Below are 17674 nucleotides of genomic sequence, written 5' to 3' on the forward strand. Positions count from 1 at the left end.
AAGGAGGGCCCCGCGGGGAGCTGTACCGGGGCTGAAACCGGGCCTCTCCACCCCGGCCCGGGTTGACCCCCGGGGCCGCAGGCTCATGGGGTCGGGGGTCTAAGGGAAGGGGAGAAGGGGGGAGCCGTCGGTGTCGTCCTCGTCCGAGGACCTGATCGATTCCTTGCAGTTCTCGCCACCTTTCTCCTCCCCCCAGGGCCTGGTCGCCCACCGGCCCACCGACCCACCGACCTACCGGCCCACCGGCCCATGGGCCCACTGGACCACCGACCCACCGACCCACCGACCCACAGGCTCATCGACCCACCGGCCCATGGGCCCAGCGGGCCACCGACCCACCGGCCCTGGTGTGCCCTCAGGGCCTCCCCCACCCCTCGGGGACCCCCAGCCCGGGGGACATCGGGGGGGCGGAAGCTGTCAGACCCCACTCAGGGCTGGAAGGATGCTATGCTGCTGTGGATTATGCTATGCTATTGATGGCTGGCCATTTGCTTGGTTTTCTTTTGCTATCTCCCCCCTTCTAGACTGTGAGCCCCTTGTTGGGCAGGGATTGTCTCTATCTGTTGCCGAATTGAACTTTCCAAGCGCTTAGTACAGTGCTCTGCACACAGTAATCGATCAATAAATATGATTATGAATGAAAAGGCGGAGGGGGAGGGACCGGGTAGGCCTAGTCCCCCGCCCCCACTCCCACCCCTCGCGGAGCGGAAGGTCCCTTCTCGCCCCATCCCCCGCCCCCGTCCCCAGACCACCCACCCCAACCCTTCTGTGCCCTCCGGATCGGCGGTGCCAACCCTCCGTTCTCAGACCCACGGGCCTCCATCTCGCCCGTCTCGCCGCCGACCCCTGGCCCGCGTCCTTTCATCCCTTCAATCGTATTTATTGAGCGTTTGCTGTGTGCAGAGCGCTGTATTAAGCGCCTGCAAAGTACAGTTCGGCAACAGATAGAGATAATCCCTACCCAACAACGGGCTCACGGTCTAGAAGGAGGGAGACAGACAGCAAAACAAAACAAGTAGACAGGCATCAATAGCATCAAAATAAATAAATAGAATTATAGCTATATATACATCATTAATAAACTAAATGGAATTATAGATATGTACACATATACACCCAAGTGCTGTGGGGCGGGGAGGAGGTAGAGCAGAGGGAGGGAGTCGGCCTGATGGGGAGGGCCTACTGAGAGCTCGCCTCCTCCAGGAGGCCTTCCCAGACTGAGCCCCCCCTTTGCCTCTGCTCCTCTTCCCCTCCCCATTCCCCCCTCTCCCGCTCTCTGGTCTTCCCTCTTCCCCTCCCCTCACACTGTACATATTTGTATGTATTATTTATTACCCTATTTATTTTGTTAATGATGTGTATATCTCTATGATTTTATTTATCTTGATGATGTTGTTTTGTTCTGTTTTGCTTTGCTGTCTCCCCCGTTTAGACTGTGAGCCCGTCACTGGGCAGGGTTTGTCTCTATCTGTTGCCGAATTGTATATTCCAAGCGCTTAGTCCAGTGCTCCAGTGCTCTGCACATTGTAAGCGCTCAATAAATACTATTGAATGAATGAGGAGCAGAGGAAAAGGGGGGCTCAGTCTAGGAAGGCCTCCTGGGCCCGGTAGGCCCTCCCTCCTCAAACCCCCAGACAATTACTCTCCACCCCTGCTTCATAGTCCTACCGAAGGTGCACCTCCTCCAGGAGGTCTTCCCAGGCTAAGCCCTACTTTTCCTCAGTTCCCCCTCCCTTCTGCGTCACCTTGACTCGCTCCCTTTACTCTTCCCCTCGCCCCCCGCCCCCCAGCACCTATGTATCAATAGAAATCGATACCTGTTTACTTGTATTGATGCCTGCCTTTGCCTGCCTATGAAAAGCAGTGTGGCTCAGCGGAAAGAACCCGGGCTTGGGAGTCAGAGGTCATGGGTTCGAATCCCGGCTCTGCCCCTTGTCAGTTGTGTGACTGTGGGCGAGTCACTTCAGTTCTCTGGGCCTCAGTGACCTCATCTGGAAAATGATGACTGTGAACCTCACGTGGGACCATCTGATTACCCTGTATCTACCCCAGCGCTTAGAACAGTGCTCTGCACACACAGTAAGCGCTCAACAAATGCCAACGTTATTAACATTATTATTATCCCCCCCCCCAGAGGGTGAACCCCGTCGTGGGCGGGGATTGTCTCTATTTGTTGAAGTGTACTTTCCGAGCGCTTAGTCCAGTGCTCTGCCCATAGTAAGCGCTCCAGAAATACGACTGAATGAATAAATGAATGACAGCACGAAGGCCGGGGGGAGAAGTGGGAGGTGGAGGAGGCGGAGGGCCGGGGTGCCAGGCCGAGGTGCCAGGCGCTGCCGGCGGCGCCGGTTCGGGGGGGTTGGGGTGGGGAGGAGGAGGAGGAGGAGGAGGAGGAGGAGGAAGGCGGGGCGGGGCGGGCCCTGGACCGGGCCCGGCCTCAATCTCCTCCGCCGCTGCCATTCCGCACTCCCTCCCCGGCCGCCGAGCCGAGCGGAGCCCAGCCCCGGTGCCCACCAACCCCCGGTGCCCACCGCCCCCGGCCCCCCGGCTCCCCTATCATGCCCGGGCCCCCCCGGGTCGGAGCCGACACGATGCCCGGCGAAGAGGGCGGCGGGGGCGAGGGCGAGGGCGAGGGCGAGGTGCCCATGCTGATCCCGGACGGGGAGCCTCTCCGGGAGGAGGTAACGGGGGAGGAGACACTCGGGCCGGGGAAGGGGGCGGAACTGGGCGGGGGGCTGGGGGGCCAGGTGGGGAGGGGAGAAGGGGCAGGGGATGGGGGGCGAGAAGCCAAAGGGCAAAAGAAGGAAGAGGGGCGGAGAGGAAGGTGGAGGGGGTAGGGGGCACCGTCCCCGTTGCCCAAAATCCCCGTCCGGTCCGGGGGGGGCGGGGAGGGGGCAGCTGGCATCGCCTGACAACTAAGACACTAATTCATTCATTCATTCAATAGTATTTATTGAGCGCTTACTTCGTGCAGAGCACCGGACTAAGCGCTTGCACTAATAAAGGGGAGACATGGAACCGGGGGTCGGGGAGGGCCCGGGGGGGCTAGAGTAGGGGCTCAGGCCCTGAGTCACCTCCCCTTCCCCTGCACCTGCACCCCCGATCCAGCCTCGTCCCCACCCGGTGACGTCATGCCAGGAGGTGGCCAAAGCCGGGGACCGCCCCCCGCCTCCCTATCCTGGGGGTGACCCGTCTGCAGCGGGGGCGGGGACGGGGGGGGGGGGACCCGGCCGGCTGGTTGGGGATCCAAGGGGTCCCGAGCTCCCCTGGGGGCGGCCCGACCGGCGCCCCTTCTCCTCCTCTGCCCTTGCCCTGCCCTGCCCCCCCCCCTTTGGTCCGGGGCGCAGCTCACGAGGGACCGGGGTCTGCAATGCAGAAGCTGGGAGCCGAGGGCCAGAGCAAAGCCGAGAAGGGGAGGGCCGGAGGAGGAGTTGGAGCTGGAGCTGGTGGAAAGGAGGAGGAGGAGGAGGGAAGGGAAGCGGGGAGGAGGAGGTGGAAAGGAGGAGGAAAGGGGTGGGGGGGGGGAGCAGTAGAGAAGGGCCCTCCGGATCCCTCCGACCACCCCTTTCGTCCAAAAATGAGGGGGAGGAAAATCTAGGCGCAGCGGGGGAGAAGGGGAGAGGGAGGAAGAGGGAGTGGGGGCACCGGGGAAGGGCCCTGGCAGAGAGTGGCAGGGCGCGGGGAGGAGAGAGACGGGAGGCAGGTTCACACCCTTGAAGCTGGCAGAGAGATCCTGGGCTCGGCCGTCACGAGGCCGAGGAAGGGAGATTTCCCCCACATCCTTCCCCCGGGATGGTCCCTCCTAACCTGGCCCTCCAGGCGGGATGGAGGGAGGGAGGGAGAAGCAGGCCCCAGGGGGGAACGAGGTGGGGATCGGTCACTCCCCTTGGACCCCCCCACCACCTTCCCTCCCGGCCTGGAGCCTGCCAGGAATTGAGGGTGGGTGGAGGGAATTGAGGTGTGGAGGTGGTGGTGTGGGTGGGAGGGGGGATGTTTATTATGTAGGAATATGAATGGGGGTAGGAGAGGCCCGTGCTCGGGAGAGCGAGGGGATACTACTAACAATAATATAATAATAATAATATTATTATTATAGTATTTGTTAAGCCCTTACAGTGTGCCAAGCACTATTCTAAATCCTGGGGTAAAGACAAGGTAATCAGTTTATCCCACGCGGGGCTCCCAGTCTTAATCCCCATTTAACAGATGAAGTAGCTGAGGCCCAGAGAAGTGAAGTGACTCGCCCAAGGTCACACGGCAGACAAGTGGCGGAGGCGTAATTAGAACCCCCGTCCTCTGATTCCCAAGCCCGGGCTCCTGCCACTAGGCCGGGCTGCTTCTCTTGAGGGAGGTGGGTATGGAGGAGAGGGTGTTTTTCCTTCACTCATTCATTCCGTCGTATTTTTTGAGCGCTTACTGTGTGCAGAGCACTGTACTGAGCGCTTGGGGGGGTGGTACAATAGAACAATAGAACAGATACGTTCCCCCCCCCCAACCCCTTCTCACTGTCTCTCGCTCCTGCCCCCGGGGTCTGATTTGGAGCTACGGGAGTAGGTCCAGCGCTTAGAACAGTGCTCGGCCACATAGTAAGCGCTTAACAAATATCCATCATCATCCTTAGTAGCCCCCACCCGGGCCCTGCTTCCTTCTCCGAAGCCTGGCCTCCACCGTCACCTCTCAATCCCCTCCTTCCAAGCGGTTCTTCTCTGCCTTCCCCTGCCCCCCTCCCATCCCTGCCACCTTCCGCCCCCCTTGGGCTTTATTCTCACCCGGCCTCCGCCACCTCCTTCCCCACCCTCTCGTCCCCAGGTGTCTGTGACCTGATGAGCTCCCATTTACCCCAGCGCTTAGAACAGCGCTTGACACCGAGTAAGCGCTTAAACAACGGCATCGTGCGTGCGGCAGGGGCTAGGCCGGGGGGCAGAGGGCGACCGGACTCGACTCCGAGCGGGCGGGGCTCCCGCAGAGGAGACGGGGCCTGGCTCTCGGCGGGGGGTAGGGGCTCTCCCCGGGACCAGACCTGGACTCTGGAGGAGGACCGGGCTCGGGTGACGGGGGTGCGGGCCGGGAAGCTCCCGGGAGGGACGGGTCGGGCCTGGGCTGGCGCGAGGAGGCGGGGGAAAGGACGAGCCCCCCCCATCTTTTCATCCATCCATCCATCCATCCCCATCCATCCATCCATCCATCCATCCAGTCGTCTTTATCGAGCGCTTGCGCGTGCAGAGCACTGTACTGAGCGCTTGGGGAGGTACAATTGGGCCAGAGATGGGGACCGATCCCAACCCAACAAGGGGCTCACAGTCTAGAAGAGGGGGCCCTTCGGCCCAGCCCGCCCTCCCTCCCCGCCCCCAACTCTCAGCCTCTTCTCACCCGTCTTCCCGATCCCTCCCCTCTCCCCCTTCCTCGCCCCCCCCCCCCCCGCCGTCTCCTCCACCTCCCTCGGGCCTCGAGGCCGGAGGCGTCCGGCACCTGGGCGAGCGGGGGGAGGAGAGGACCACCCCCCCCCCCCCCCCCGGACCTCCCCGCGGCCCCACTCCCGGAGGCTGGAGAAGACCAAAGGGGTGAAGGCCTCCCCGCCCCGCCAGTCTGGTCCATCCTGACGGCCGGTCCCTTCTCTGTCTCTCTCTGGTCTCTCCGTCTCTGTTTCCGTCCTCCGGCTCTTGTCGTCGTCCCCCCCCCCCTTTCCCCCTCCCCCACCGCCGGCCCCTGCCCTCCCCCCTCCCCCCGCAGCAGCGACCCTGAAACCGTCTCTGGGCGTTTCCCTGGTGTCGCGAGTCCCACTGGAAGTGCCTCCTCCCTCACGCTGCTCATCCACTCGTGCGGGGGCGGTGGTGGCCTGGTGGCCGGCTGGCCCGGGTCCCCCGGCTGGCCCCGGCCCCGGCCCCGGCCGCGGGTTCGGCCCGCCGCCCACCTACGCGGCCAGCCCCTGCTCCGACGGCTACCTGTACATCCCCCTGGCCTTCGTGTCGCTGCTCTACCTGCTGTACCTGGCCGAGTGCTGGCACTGCAGGCGCGCCAGGCCCGGGCCCCGCGCACGGGACGCGGGCCACGGTGCAGGCCCTGGTCCGGCGGCTGCAGCGGGCCCCTCCCTGCGTCTGGTGGAGGCCACCAGCTACCACTACGTGCGGCGGGACCCGCCAGGTGACCCCGCTACCCGCAACGGCGACGCCTACACCACCACCCCAGGTCTACCACGAGCCGGGCCGACAGCCGCACGGCCCGGGGCGAGTTCGACTACGCGGCCCACGGCGTCCCGGACGTGTCCAAGGAGCTGGCCGGCCTGGCCGACCACCCGGCCACCCGGCTTGCGCTTCACCAAATGCTTCAGCTTCGGCAGCGCCGAGGCCGAGGCGGCCTACCTCACCCAGCCGGGCCCGCTTCTTCGGCGCCCACGAGGGGCTGGACGACTACCCTGGAGGCCCGCGAAGGCATGCACCTGAAGGACGTGGACTTCCGCGAGTCGGTCCTGGTCTTCGCCGACCCCCGCCGCCCGCCCTGGCACGGCCCGGGCCTGGGTCTTCTGGCTGGCCTCGGGCCGCCACCCTGTCCTGGCCGCTGCGGGTGGCGGCCGCCTGCCGGCACGGCCCACGTCCACTACCGGGTGGAGAAGCTCTTCGGGGCCGGCTCGCCCCCCGCCCGCCCGCCGGCTGGCCCGGGTGGCCACGGTGGACTTCCCCGAGCTGGAGTGGCAACATCTGCTCCAACCGCCAGCTGGTGCCCAGCTACTCGGAGGCCCTGCTCATGGGCGGCCCGGGCTCGGCCGCCTTCCTGCGGGGCTGCCGTCGCTGCCGCCGCTCCGGGAGCAGCGCCTCGCTGCCCTCCGCCCGGACCCGGGCTCCCGCCTGCCCTTCAGCCGCAGCCGCCTTCTCCCTGGGCGGGGTGCGGGGCCGGGGGCCGGGGCCGGGGCCGGGGCCGGGCCCGCCGCCCCGGGGCTCTTCCGCAGCCTCAGCGGGGGCCCCCTGGGCCGCAGGGCCGAGGACGCCCGGCCCCTGGAGAGCCCCCCGTCCTACCGGGACGCCTTGGGACTATCCGGTGCTCAATCGTCCACCGGGACGCCGGTGCCGGGGCGACGGGGGACGCCAGGGACCCTTCTGAGGACGAGGAGGACGAGGCGGTGGAGCCCCCCGCCCCCCGGCCGGACCTGGCCGGGAGGGTGGACGGGCGAAGGGCGGGGGCGGGGAAGGACCGGCCGCGGCCCGGGCCCGACGGGGAGGGGGCCGGCTCGCCCCTCAGCCGCGGGGCTGGCGGTGCCACCCTGCCGAGGGGATGAGAGCCCCTCCCCCGCCCGCCCCCCGGCCCCGGGGCTGCCTCCGTGGGCGGGGTGTCCCAGCACGGACGCCCCCCCGCCCCCGCCCCCAGCTGAAGCGCGGCCCCTTCCCTCCGTATAAGTCTTTAGAGAAAGCACAAAAAGAGGGGGCGGGGAGGGAGGGTCCTACTGGCTTCCGCTCGATGCCTCCCGGAAGGGGCACCCGTTGGCTCGTGCCAGCCGCCCTCCAGGCCATACCAGGATCTGCCCCCGCCCCCCTTGCCCCGTGCCCGGCAGCCTGGATTTCTCCCCGGGGCCTCCTGGGTTCGAGCCCCAGGCCCCACCCGCGGCCCCCCGAGCCGGACCCACTCAGTTCCCGAGGTGACTCCCTCTCTCCTAGGGCCGCGGGCGGGCTCAGACTTTGGGGCCTCGGGAGAGTTTAGACTTGGACCTCAGGAGAGTTTAGACCCTGGGCCGCGGGCGGGCTGAGACCCTTGGGCCGCCGGTGAGCTGAGACCTTGGGCTACGGGCAGACTCAGCCCTTGGGCTAGGGGAACGCAGACCTCGGGCTGCGGGCAGACGCAGACCACGGGCTGCGGGCAGACGCAGACCTCGGGCCGGCGGGGGGGCTGAGAGCTTTGGACAGGGAGTGTTAAGGGGGCGGGGGTCTGTTTCCGATTGGATTTACTGGACAGTCCCCCCCCTCCCTCCCCCGGATCTGGCCCCTGCCCCAGCCCCATGGGGCCCCTCCCTCCCTCCCTCCCTCCCTCCCCACCCCAGCTCCAGCCACTCTACCCCAATCGTCCCGGCAGCCCTCCCCGCCTTGGCCCCTGAGTCCCCTCCCCACCCTTCCCGCCCCCTGCTCCGGGCCCGGGTACCCAACAAGCAAGCATTCCGCCTCCACCTGGAGGCTGGCAGACCCACTCCCGGACCTTCATCCCGCCCCCCTCCGGCTCCGGCACCCCAACCTCCCCCCGTTCCTTCTCTGCCCCCCACACTCAGGGACCCTCTCCCCACCTCACCCCCCGCCCCCCATATCCCTCGCCCTAGATCAGCCGGAGAAGAAGCCAAGACCCCAAAGGGGCCTTCCCACAGGCCTCTGGGACGTGTGACCTAGCACCCCTACCAGGGGGCTAAGGGAGGACGGGATCCCAGCGCTTAGAACAGTGCTTTGCACGTAGTAAGCGCTTACCAGATGCCATCGTTATTATCCCTGGGACCAGTGACAACGTGGCAGCGGGGCCCTCGGTCTGGGTTTAGCTCCCTTCCTAGATCCAGAACCTCCCACTCAGGGGTCCCTGGATCCTCCCTTTGGCCTCCCCCCACCCCGGGGAGGTGGAGGGGCAGACCGAAGGAGTCCAGTGGCAGGGGAGTCTCCCCCAATTTGGAGGCCGTGCTGGGAATGAAGAGAGACCCGGGAAAGAGATAACCCAAATTAAAAAGTGTGAACCGCGACCTGCCTCCTATCTCCGCGCCATCTCCATCCCGTTCTCCCTGTCTCCCCTTCCGAGGAAACAGGGGAGATCCTGCTCCAGTTCTTCCCAGCTCCCAAGGCAGCTGGTATGTTCCATTCGGGCTACCACCTCTCCCCGCCCCAAGAGCTGGCTGCAACTCAAACTGGTGGGTGGTGTAGAGAAGGAAGGATCTGAAAAGGAGAGGGCTAGGGGTGGGGGCTGCAGGATGGAGGTGGGGTTAAAGTGGGGGGGAGGGGGAGGAGGATTGGGGGGACCCCTCGGAGAGGCCAGGTTGGTGAGGATTAACCAGGACCCGGTTTAGGCCTTGCAGGACTTTCCACCAGCACCTGGTGGGATCTTGCATCTGGCCGAACGATTCTGTGGACAGCCTGAGAGAGGCCGGCTAGGGAAGGGCTTTAAAGGGAAGAATCGATATTTTGAATCAATGATTGGTCTAAGAAGCGGGGTCAAGAGACGCTGCCAGTAATGGAGACACGGGTCTCGGGCTCCAGAGATGCCTCCCTTCTCCCTCCCCCGCCCCCCCCCCCCCCCCAGCCTCCAGGAGGATCTGGGCCTTGCCTGGGGTCTCAGCTCAGGAAGGGGAGAGGAGTCAAGCAGCTTGGCTTAGTGGCTAGAGAACCAGCCTGGAAGTCAGAAGGGACCTGGATCTGATCCTGGCTCTGCCATTTGTCTGCTCTGTGACCCTGGGCAAGTCACTTCACTTCTCTGGGCTTCAGTTGCCTCATCTGTAAAATAAAATGGGGATTAAGACTGTGAGCTCTAAGTGGGACAGGGACTGTGTCCAACCTGATTCATTTGTATTGTACCCCGGCGCTTAATATGGTGCCTGCCACATACTAAGCACTTAACCACATAGTAAGCACTTAACAAAGGCCATTATTACTATTATTATTATTAATAACAGAATCCATAAAAAGGAGTGATGCAACATGGGAAAGAGGAAGAAGATGAGCCTGCTTTCCCCATAAGGACTGCAGCCCCCCTCCCCCTCTTCCCACCCCCGGGGCCGGGAGCTCCAGGATTTGGGGTGCTGGCAGGCCGAGGGAAGAGGGGACAACTTTGGTTCCCGAACAGCTGCCCTTCCAGATCCCCCAGTCGTTGGGCGGAGGGAGGGGAGAGGAGAGACGCTGCTGGGCAGGAGGGACCACCCCTCCTCCCCCCAACCCCAGCATCCTGCTCGCTGGGAGAAGCGGCATGGCTCAGTGGATAGAGCCCGGGGCCGGGAGTCAGAAGGACACGGATTCTAATCCCGGCTCTATCGTTTCTCTGCTGCGTGACCTCGGGCAAGTCACTTCACTTCTCTGGGGCCTCAGTTCCCTCATCTGTAAAATGGAAGTTAGCACTGTGAGCCCCCATGGGCGGGACAGAGGACCTGTGTCCAACTCGATTTGCGGGTATCCACCCCAGCGCTTAGTACAGTGCCTGGCACATGGTAAACACTTAACAAACACCACAATTATTAATTAGTATTATTAGAGGAGCCTGGGGCTCGGATGATGTCTCGAGGATATCAGGCTTGGGCGGGGCCTAAGGCCTTGTCTTCTGTGGCCCCGTCCCCTCAAGCAGGCCCCGCTCCTCTGCTCCTGAGCCATGGGAAATGGCCTGGGGGGGCCTGGGAGAGGAGCAAAGGGGGGGGACCCCACATCGAGTCGCCATCCCTCTCCGAGGAAAGAGCCAATTCCAGAGAAGCAGCCGTGGGCCTAGTGGATAAGAGCACAGGCCTGGGAGTTGAAGGGCCTGGGTTCTAATCCCGCTCGGACCAATTGCTCGCTGTGTGCCTTTGGGCAAGTCACTTCACTTACCTGGGCCTCAGTTCTCCTCTTTTCCCTCCTAACTTAGTCAGTGAACTCCATGCCCGACAGAGACTCTGTCTGTTCTAATTAACTTGTAACTACCCCAGAGTTTAGAACAGTGTTTGATACATAGTAAGGTGACAAATACCATTAAAAAGAAAAAATTGAGGATGCTGGGGGGAGAGGTGGTTTTTTTATGACTTTTTTAACCGCTTACTATATGCCCACGCACGGTACTAAACGCAGGGTAGATACAGGCTAATCAGGTTGGAAACCAGTCCCTGCCCTAACAGGGGGCTCACAGTCTTAATCCCCATTTTACAGATGAGGGAACTGAGAGTCAGAGAAGTGAAGTGACCCGACCAAGATTACACAACAGACGAGCGGCAGAGCCGGGATTAGAACCCAGGTCCTTTCTGTATGCCCAGGCCTGGGCTGTAGCCACTGGGCCACACTGCTTCTCATCCCTTGTCCTGGAGGGACCTCCCCCTGGGATTATCCTTGGGGAAGGAGGGAGATGAACCAGCCTTTGCCGGGAGCTGGTGACTGCCGAGATGCTCTGATTCCAACGAGACCACAGGTCGGAGAGGACCCCACTGAGTGGGGAGAATGGGTATCCGGGCGTACCCGAGCCCGAACCCTTAAGCACTTATGTACATATCTTTACACACATAGTAAGCGTTTAAGAAGCACCATCTTTATTATTATTATTTCACTCCGTGGCTTTCCCATCTCTAATTCCTTTTTATGTCCCTCTCCTTCGCTAGACTGTAAACTCTTCGAGGGCCAGAGGACTGTCCGAAGTGGTCTGAGCATATAAACGCTCAATAACTACCATCGATTGATTGCTCTGCCCACAATAGGGACTCAATAAATACCCACTGATTGATGAATTGACTGAAGCTGCGTGACCTAGTAGACAGAGCACCGGCCTGGGAATCAGAAGGACCTGGCTTCTAATCCCGGCTTCCAGCACTTGACTGCGGGGGTGATCCTGGCAAGTCGCTTACCTTCTCTGCGCCTCAGTTCCCACATCTGTAAAATGGGGACTAAGACGGTGAACCCCATGTGGGAAGGGACTATGTCCAGCCCGAATACCCCAGCGCTTAGAACAGTGCCAGCAAAGAATAAGTGAGCAATGATAATAATAATAATAGCTGTATTTGTTAAGCATGAGAAGCACCGTGGCTCAGTGGAAAGAGCATGGGCTTAGGAGTCAGAAGGTCATGGGTTCTAATCCTGGCTCCGCCGCTTCTCAGCTGTGTGACTTTGGGCAAGTCACTTCACTTCTCTGTGCCTCAGTTCCCTCGTCCATCAAATGGGGATGAAGACCATGAACCCCACGTGGGACAACCGGATCACCTCGTATCCTCCCCCGCGCTTAGAACAGTGCTTCGCCCATAGTAGGCGCTTAACAAATGCCATCATTATTTATTATTATTACTTATTTAGGTGTCCAGCCCTCTTCTGGGCGCTGGGGTGGATACAAGCTAATCAGGTTGGACCCTGTCCCTGTCCCACATAGGGCTCACTTTAATTATAACAATAATGTTGGTATTTGTTAAGCGCTTACTATGTGCAGAGCACTGTTCTAAGCGCCGGGGTGGATACAGGGTCATCAGGTTGTCCCACGTGAGGCTCACAGTTAAACCCCATTTTACAGATGTGGTAACTGAGGCCCAGAGAAGTTAAGTGACTTGCCCACAGTCGCACAGTTGACAAGTGGCAGAGCTGGGAAGGCACAGAGAAGTGAAGTGCCTTGCCCAAGCAAGGCAAGCAGACATTAAATACCCTTATTACTATTATGATTACTATTATTAACTGAGAGGGGGAACTGCTATCAAACCCGTATCCGGCCCACCAGTCCCAGCTGTCCCTCAGGTAATTCCTCGACTGAAATGACGAGGCTGGGGTCTGCTGTCAGGTCTTTTCTAAGGGAGGCTGGAGCTGGGGGCGGCCGAAGGGGGGTGAGGCTGGGGGCGGCCAAAGGGGGGGGGCGGGAGGCGGGGCGCTGGGGGCGCGTTGGGGCGGTGGGCAGCAGGTGGCGCCAGAGACCGAGGCTCCCTCCTGCCCCTTCCCCCGCCCCTCCCAAAGCCTGGCAAAACCGCTCGTTGTCCCTGCGGCTGCAGGGTCCCGGGGGTGGGGCAGGGCCAGGGCCCCGCCCCCCGCCCCTCCCCCGATCCCTAAAACCCCCAGTCCGTTCCCGGGGTGGGGGAAAGACGGGCAGCTAATCCCACACCTAGCGATCTCACTCAACCCTCATATTCGACCCATCACTAAAGCCTGTCAATCCCACCTTCGCAACGTTGCTAAAATCCGTCCTTTCCACTCCATCCAAACGGCTACCGCTTTAATACAATCACTTATTATTCTTCCCCGCCTCGATGACTGATTCAGCCTCCTGGTCACTTATTCTACCCCGCCTCGATGACTGATTCAGCCTCCTCGCTGACCTCCCTGCCTCCGGTCTCTCCCCCATTCCAGTCCATACATCACTCCGCTGCCCGGGTCATTTTTCTACGAAAGGGTTCAGTCCATGTTTCCCCCACTCCTCAAGATCCTTCAGGGGTTTGCCCAAACAGCTCCGCATCAAACAGAAACTCCTTACCATCGTCTTCAAAGCACTCAATCGCTTCGCCCCCTCCTACCTCACCTCTCTCCTCTCCCACTACAACCCAGTCCTCACACTTCGCTCCTCTAATGCCAACCTTCTCACTGGGCCTCCATCTTGTCCAAGTCGCGGCCGATCCCTCACCTACATCCTGCCTCTGGTCTGGAACACCCTCCCTCCTCATATCCTACAGACAATGACTCTCCCCTCCTTCAAAGCCTTAAAGAAGGCACATCTCCCTCAAGAGACCTTCCCTGTCAACCCCCACTTCCTCTTTTCCCTCTCCCTTCTGCGTTGCCCTGACTCGCTCCCTTTATTCACACCCCCCACCCCAGCCCCACAGCACTTATGTACATATCTGTCATTCATTTATTTATATTAATGTCTGTCTCCTCCTCTAGACTGTAAGCTCATTGTGGGCAGGGAATGTGTCTGTTTATTGTTCTATTGTACTTTCCCAGGCGCTCAGGACAGTGCTCTGCACACTGTAAGCGCTCAATAAATACGATTGAACGAACAAATTGAATGAATGAATGGAATCCCTAAAATTCGAGTCCGTTCCAGAATAGGGGGCGGGGTGAGGGAGGAGGGGCAGATAATTCCAGACCCAGCAGTTCTCCTTCAACACATGTATTCAATCCAGCACCATATCCTGTCGATTCCACCTTCATAATATTGCTAAATCCTCCCTTTCCTCTCCATCCGTACTGCTACCAGGTTAATCTAATCACTTATACTATCCCCTCTTGGTTACTGGATCAGCCTCCTTGGTGACCTCCCCAGCCTCCTCTCTCTCCCCACTCCAGTCTGTACTTCACTCTGCTGCCTGGATCATTTTTCTATGAAATAGTTCAGTCCCATGTTCCCCATTCCTCGAGAACGTCCAGGGGTTTGCCCATCTACCTCCTCATCAGACGGAAGCTCCTTACCATCGGCTTCAAAACCCTCCAGGCTCTTGCCCCCTCCTACCTCACCTCGCTACTCTCCTTCTACAACCCAGCCCTCACACTTCGCTCCTCTAATGCCAACCTTCTCTCTGGGCCTCCGTCTCGTCTATCTCGCCGCCGACTTCTCTCCCATTTCCTATCTCTGGCCTGGAACACCCCCTAGTACCCATCGATGACTCTCTCCCCCTTCAAAGACTTATTGAAGGCCCATCTCCTCCAAGGGGCCTTCCCTGATTAAGCCCTCCTTTCCTCTTCTCCCTCTCTGCATCGCCCTGACTCTCTCCCTTCATTCACCGCTCCCTCCAGCCCCACAGCACTTATGTCCATGTCTGTCATGTGTTTATTTATATTAATGTTTGTCTCCCCCCTAGAGTGTAAGCAGGCAATGTCTCTGTTTATTGTTGTATCATACTCTCCCAAGTGCTTCGAAAAGTGCTCTGCATATAGTAAGCGCTCAATAAATATGATGGAATGAGGGAACACTGAGTGAATCTCAGAGATGGTGGGCCCAGGGCTTTGCAAATCATCATAATAGTTAAGTGCTTACTCTATGTGAAGCACCGATCTAAACGTGGAGATGCAAGATAAGGTGAGCAGCGTGGGGTGAGTGGAAAGAGCCTGGCCTTGGGAGTCAGAGGACCAGGGAGTCAGAGGACCAGGGTTCTAATCCTGACTCCATCACCTATCTGCTAAGTAAACCTTGGGTAAGCCACTTGACTTCTCTGTCTCAGGTACCTATCTGTAAAATGGAGATTTCAATCCTATTCCCTCCTGTCTAGACTGTGAGGCCCAGGGGGGGCAGGGATGGCTTCCCACCTGAATATTTTGTATCTACCCCAGCATTTAGAACAGGGCTTGACACACAATTAGCGCTTAACAAATACCATTTAAAAAAAAGTTCCTGTTGTGTGGTGGGGGGATTCGACCATCCCGAGCTCGCTGTGGAGCAGAGGGCCCGGGGAATCCCAGAGAAAGGGGGTGGGCCTGGGGGCCGGGGCGAGGGGCTTAGGGAGCCGTGGGATCGCCCGGGTGTTACGGGGGGTCCTGGGCCGTCTTGGGAGCCGGGTGGGTGGGTCTGGGGGGTCTGACGGTCCTGGGAACCGGGGGGGAGGGGTGGATGGTCTCGGGAGGTCGGGGGCCTGGGAATGGGAGATCCTAGGGGTCGAGGGTGGGCAGTCCCGAGGGTCAGGGTGGTGCGGGGCCTCGGGGGCTGGGAGGTGGGCTGTCCCGGGGGTCGGGGGGTGGGCGGCCCCGGGGGTCGGGGGTTGGGCTGGAGATCCCGGGCCGCACGCAGCTCCCCATCTGGAGCTCATTAGGGAATGACAAAGAGCCGGCTCCGGCCCCCGCCTCCCCCCGGACCCCTTCCCATCCCGCCCTCCGCCTCCCCTCCCCCCCCGGCCCCATCCTCCCCTCCCCTCCCCCCGGACCCTCGCCCCCCCGCAGCCTCTCGGGCCTGCCAGCCCGTTAACCCCTTCCCTCCCTCGGGCAGGCTCCCCTTGTCTCTCCCGCATTCCCGCGGCTTCTCAGAAGCGGAGGCCCGGACAGAGGCCGCGCCCCTCCCCTCCGGCCCGTCTCCCAATCCCCGACCCCCTCCCCTTCCCCGTGGGCCCCAACATCTCCCCCCGCCCCCTTCCTCCCGGCCCCCTCGACTCTCTTCCCGGGACCCAGGCGTCCCCCCGCCCCTCCGCTGGGTCTCCCAGCCTCAGTCCCCCCCCCCCCCCGCCCTGGGCAGGGGGGCGGAGAGTTTTTTCTCCGCCGGTCAGAACTGGGCAGGGTCCGCCCGCACCGTCTGCTTTGAGTTAGTTAGGGAAACCGCGACAGAGGAGCCGGGGGAAGGGGCGGGGAGCTCAGGGCAGGGGGAGGGGAGGGCAGGGCAAGGCAGGGGGAGGGGGTCTGCCTCTCGCTGGGGGCCCCTCCACCTCCTTTCCAGCTCCGTTTCTCCCTCCTCCTCCTATTCCACCTCCTCATTCTCCTCCTCCTCTTCCTTCTCTTCCTTCCCCTCTTCCTCCTCCTCCTCCTCCTCTTTCTTCTTCTTTCCTCCTCCTTCTCCTCCTCCTCCTCCTCCTTCTTCCTCCTCCTCTTCTTCCTCCATTTCCTTTTCCTCCTCCTCCTCCTCCTTTTCCTCCTCCTCCTTCTCTTCCTTTTCCTCCTCCTCCTTCTCTTCCTTTTCCCCTTCCTCCTCCTTCCTCTCTCCTCCTCCTCCTCCTCCTCCTCCTCCTTCCTCCTCCCTCCTCTTCCTTTTCCTTTCCTCATCTTCTCCTTCTCCCCCTCCTCCTCTACCTCCCCCTCCTTCCTCCCCCACCACGAGAACGGCTTTCCGGGCCGGCTGGGAGCGAGGGGGGTTAACGGGGATTTCGGACCTCGAATCTTAAGGTCTTAGAGCAGTGCTTCAGCGCTTAGAACAGTGCTTTGCACATAGTAAGCTCTGAACAAATGCCATCATTAAGGTCTGGGGGCGGGGGTTGCGGGTGCGAATTCTTCTGGCCCGCCCTGGTGGGTGGGGGCGGGGGGCGGGCGGGGCAACCCCGGCGGGACCTAAGCTCTAACTTGCGGTAGTTAAAGACCCCGAGACGCGGCGGCGGCGGCTGCTCAATGACAGGAGAGGAGGGAACCCAAGCCGCCTGTCCCCCCACCCCCGCCCCCTTCTCTCTATAGCCTCCCGGACCGTTCCCCTCCCACCCTTTCCCCGCCCCCAGCCTCAGAAAGACGGACTCTACCCCGGGGAACCGGGGGGCGGGGGTCCCGGGGCTCTATCTTCCCGGTTTTGCCCCTCCGGGTCCTTTCCTAAGGCAGACGCCCCTCGGTGCCTCAGTTTCCCCTTTGTCTCCTGCCCGCCGGCCGGACGGAGCTGGGCAGTGGGGAGCACCCCCACCCCGGCTCCCAGGCTCAGATCGGTGCGCCCGTCCCCCCGTCCCCCATCCCCGAACAGGTCCCGGTCTTGGGGTCCCCGCCCCCGGGGTCCGGCTCAGGACTGTCCAACCAGCCCACTCACTCCCTTAGCCTCGCCCCTCGCCCCTCAGCGCCGCGACCTCCCGGGGCCCAGCCTGCCCCCTCTCTCCGTCACCGGGGCCCCAGGGGCGGGAGGCTTCGGTGCGGATGGGCAAACGGAGATTCAGAGGCCCCGGGCTGACCAGAAAGTCCGGCCGCCTGGTTCCCCTCTCCGGAGTCGTTCTCCGGCCCGGGGCTCAGGAACCCGGGCTGCTGACTCCGGAGTTGGCACGAAACCCGGTCTGAGGAGGCTGCCTGATGGACAAGGATGGGGGCAGGGGAGGCAGAGGGGGACAGGGGGCGAGGGCCGGAGCCGGGACCGGCCTCCTAGCAGATGCCAAGGGCTGGCGGGGGGGGGGGGGGGCTTGTCTTGTCCCCATGGCGACCCCGTGGACACCTCTCTCCCAGAACGCCCCACTCTCCATCTCAATCGTTCTGGTAGTGGATCCATAGATTTAGCGGGAATTAACCTTCAGGACGGGTTTTAGCCCGCGGCCCGGTTGCGCCCAGCCGGCTCCCTGGCATCAGACGGGCTGCCGAGCCCTACCTCCCCACTTGAGCCTTCTGGACACCACCCCGGCCCCCGCTAGCTGGCCCGTGAAGATTGGGGTTAC

At 61.7% G+C, this 17674-nt stretch overlaps 1 protein-coding gene across 1 annotated transcript; it reads left to right on the forward strand.

The window, feature by feature from the left end:
• The first annotated feature begins 2413 nt into the window (after window positions 1–2413).
• Window positions 2414–7183, forward strand: TMEM151A (transmembrane protein 151A). Its single transcript, XM_029061657.2, is given in 18 exon segments — window positions 2414–2681; window positions 5731–5796; window positions 5798–5821; window positions 5823–6047; window positions 6049–6100; window positions 6103–6182; window positions 6184–6198; window positions 6200–6304; window positions 6306–6368; window positions 6370–6411; window positions 6413–6502; window positions 6504–6533; window positions 6535–6573; window positions 6575–6646; window positions 6648–6689; window positions 6691–6826; window positions 6829–7022; window positions 7024–7183. Coding segments are annotated over 18 exon segments (1470 nt in total). The 5' UTR covers window positions 2414–2558; the 3' UTR covers window positions 7096–7183.
• Window positions 7184–17674: the final 10491 nt, after the last annotated feature.

This window comes from Ornithorhynchus anatinus, chromosome 3 (genome assembly GCF_004115215.2).
Source record: "Ornithorhynchus anatinus isolate Pmale09 chromosome 3, mOrnAna1.pri.v4, whole genome shotgun sequence".
NCBI lineage: Eukaryota > Metazoa > Chordata > Mammalia > Monotremata > Ornithorhynchidae > Ornithorhynchus > Ornithorhynchus anatinus.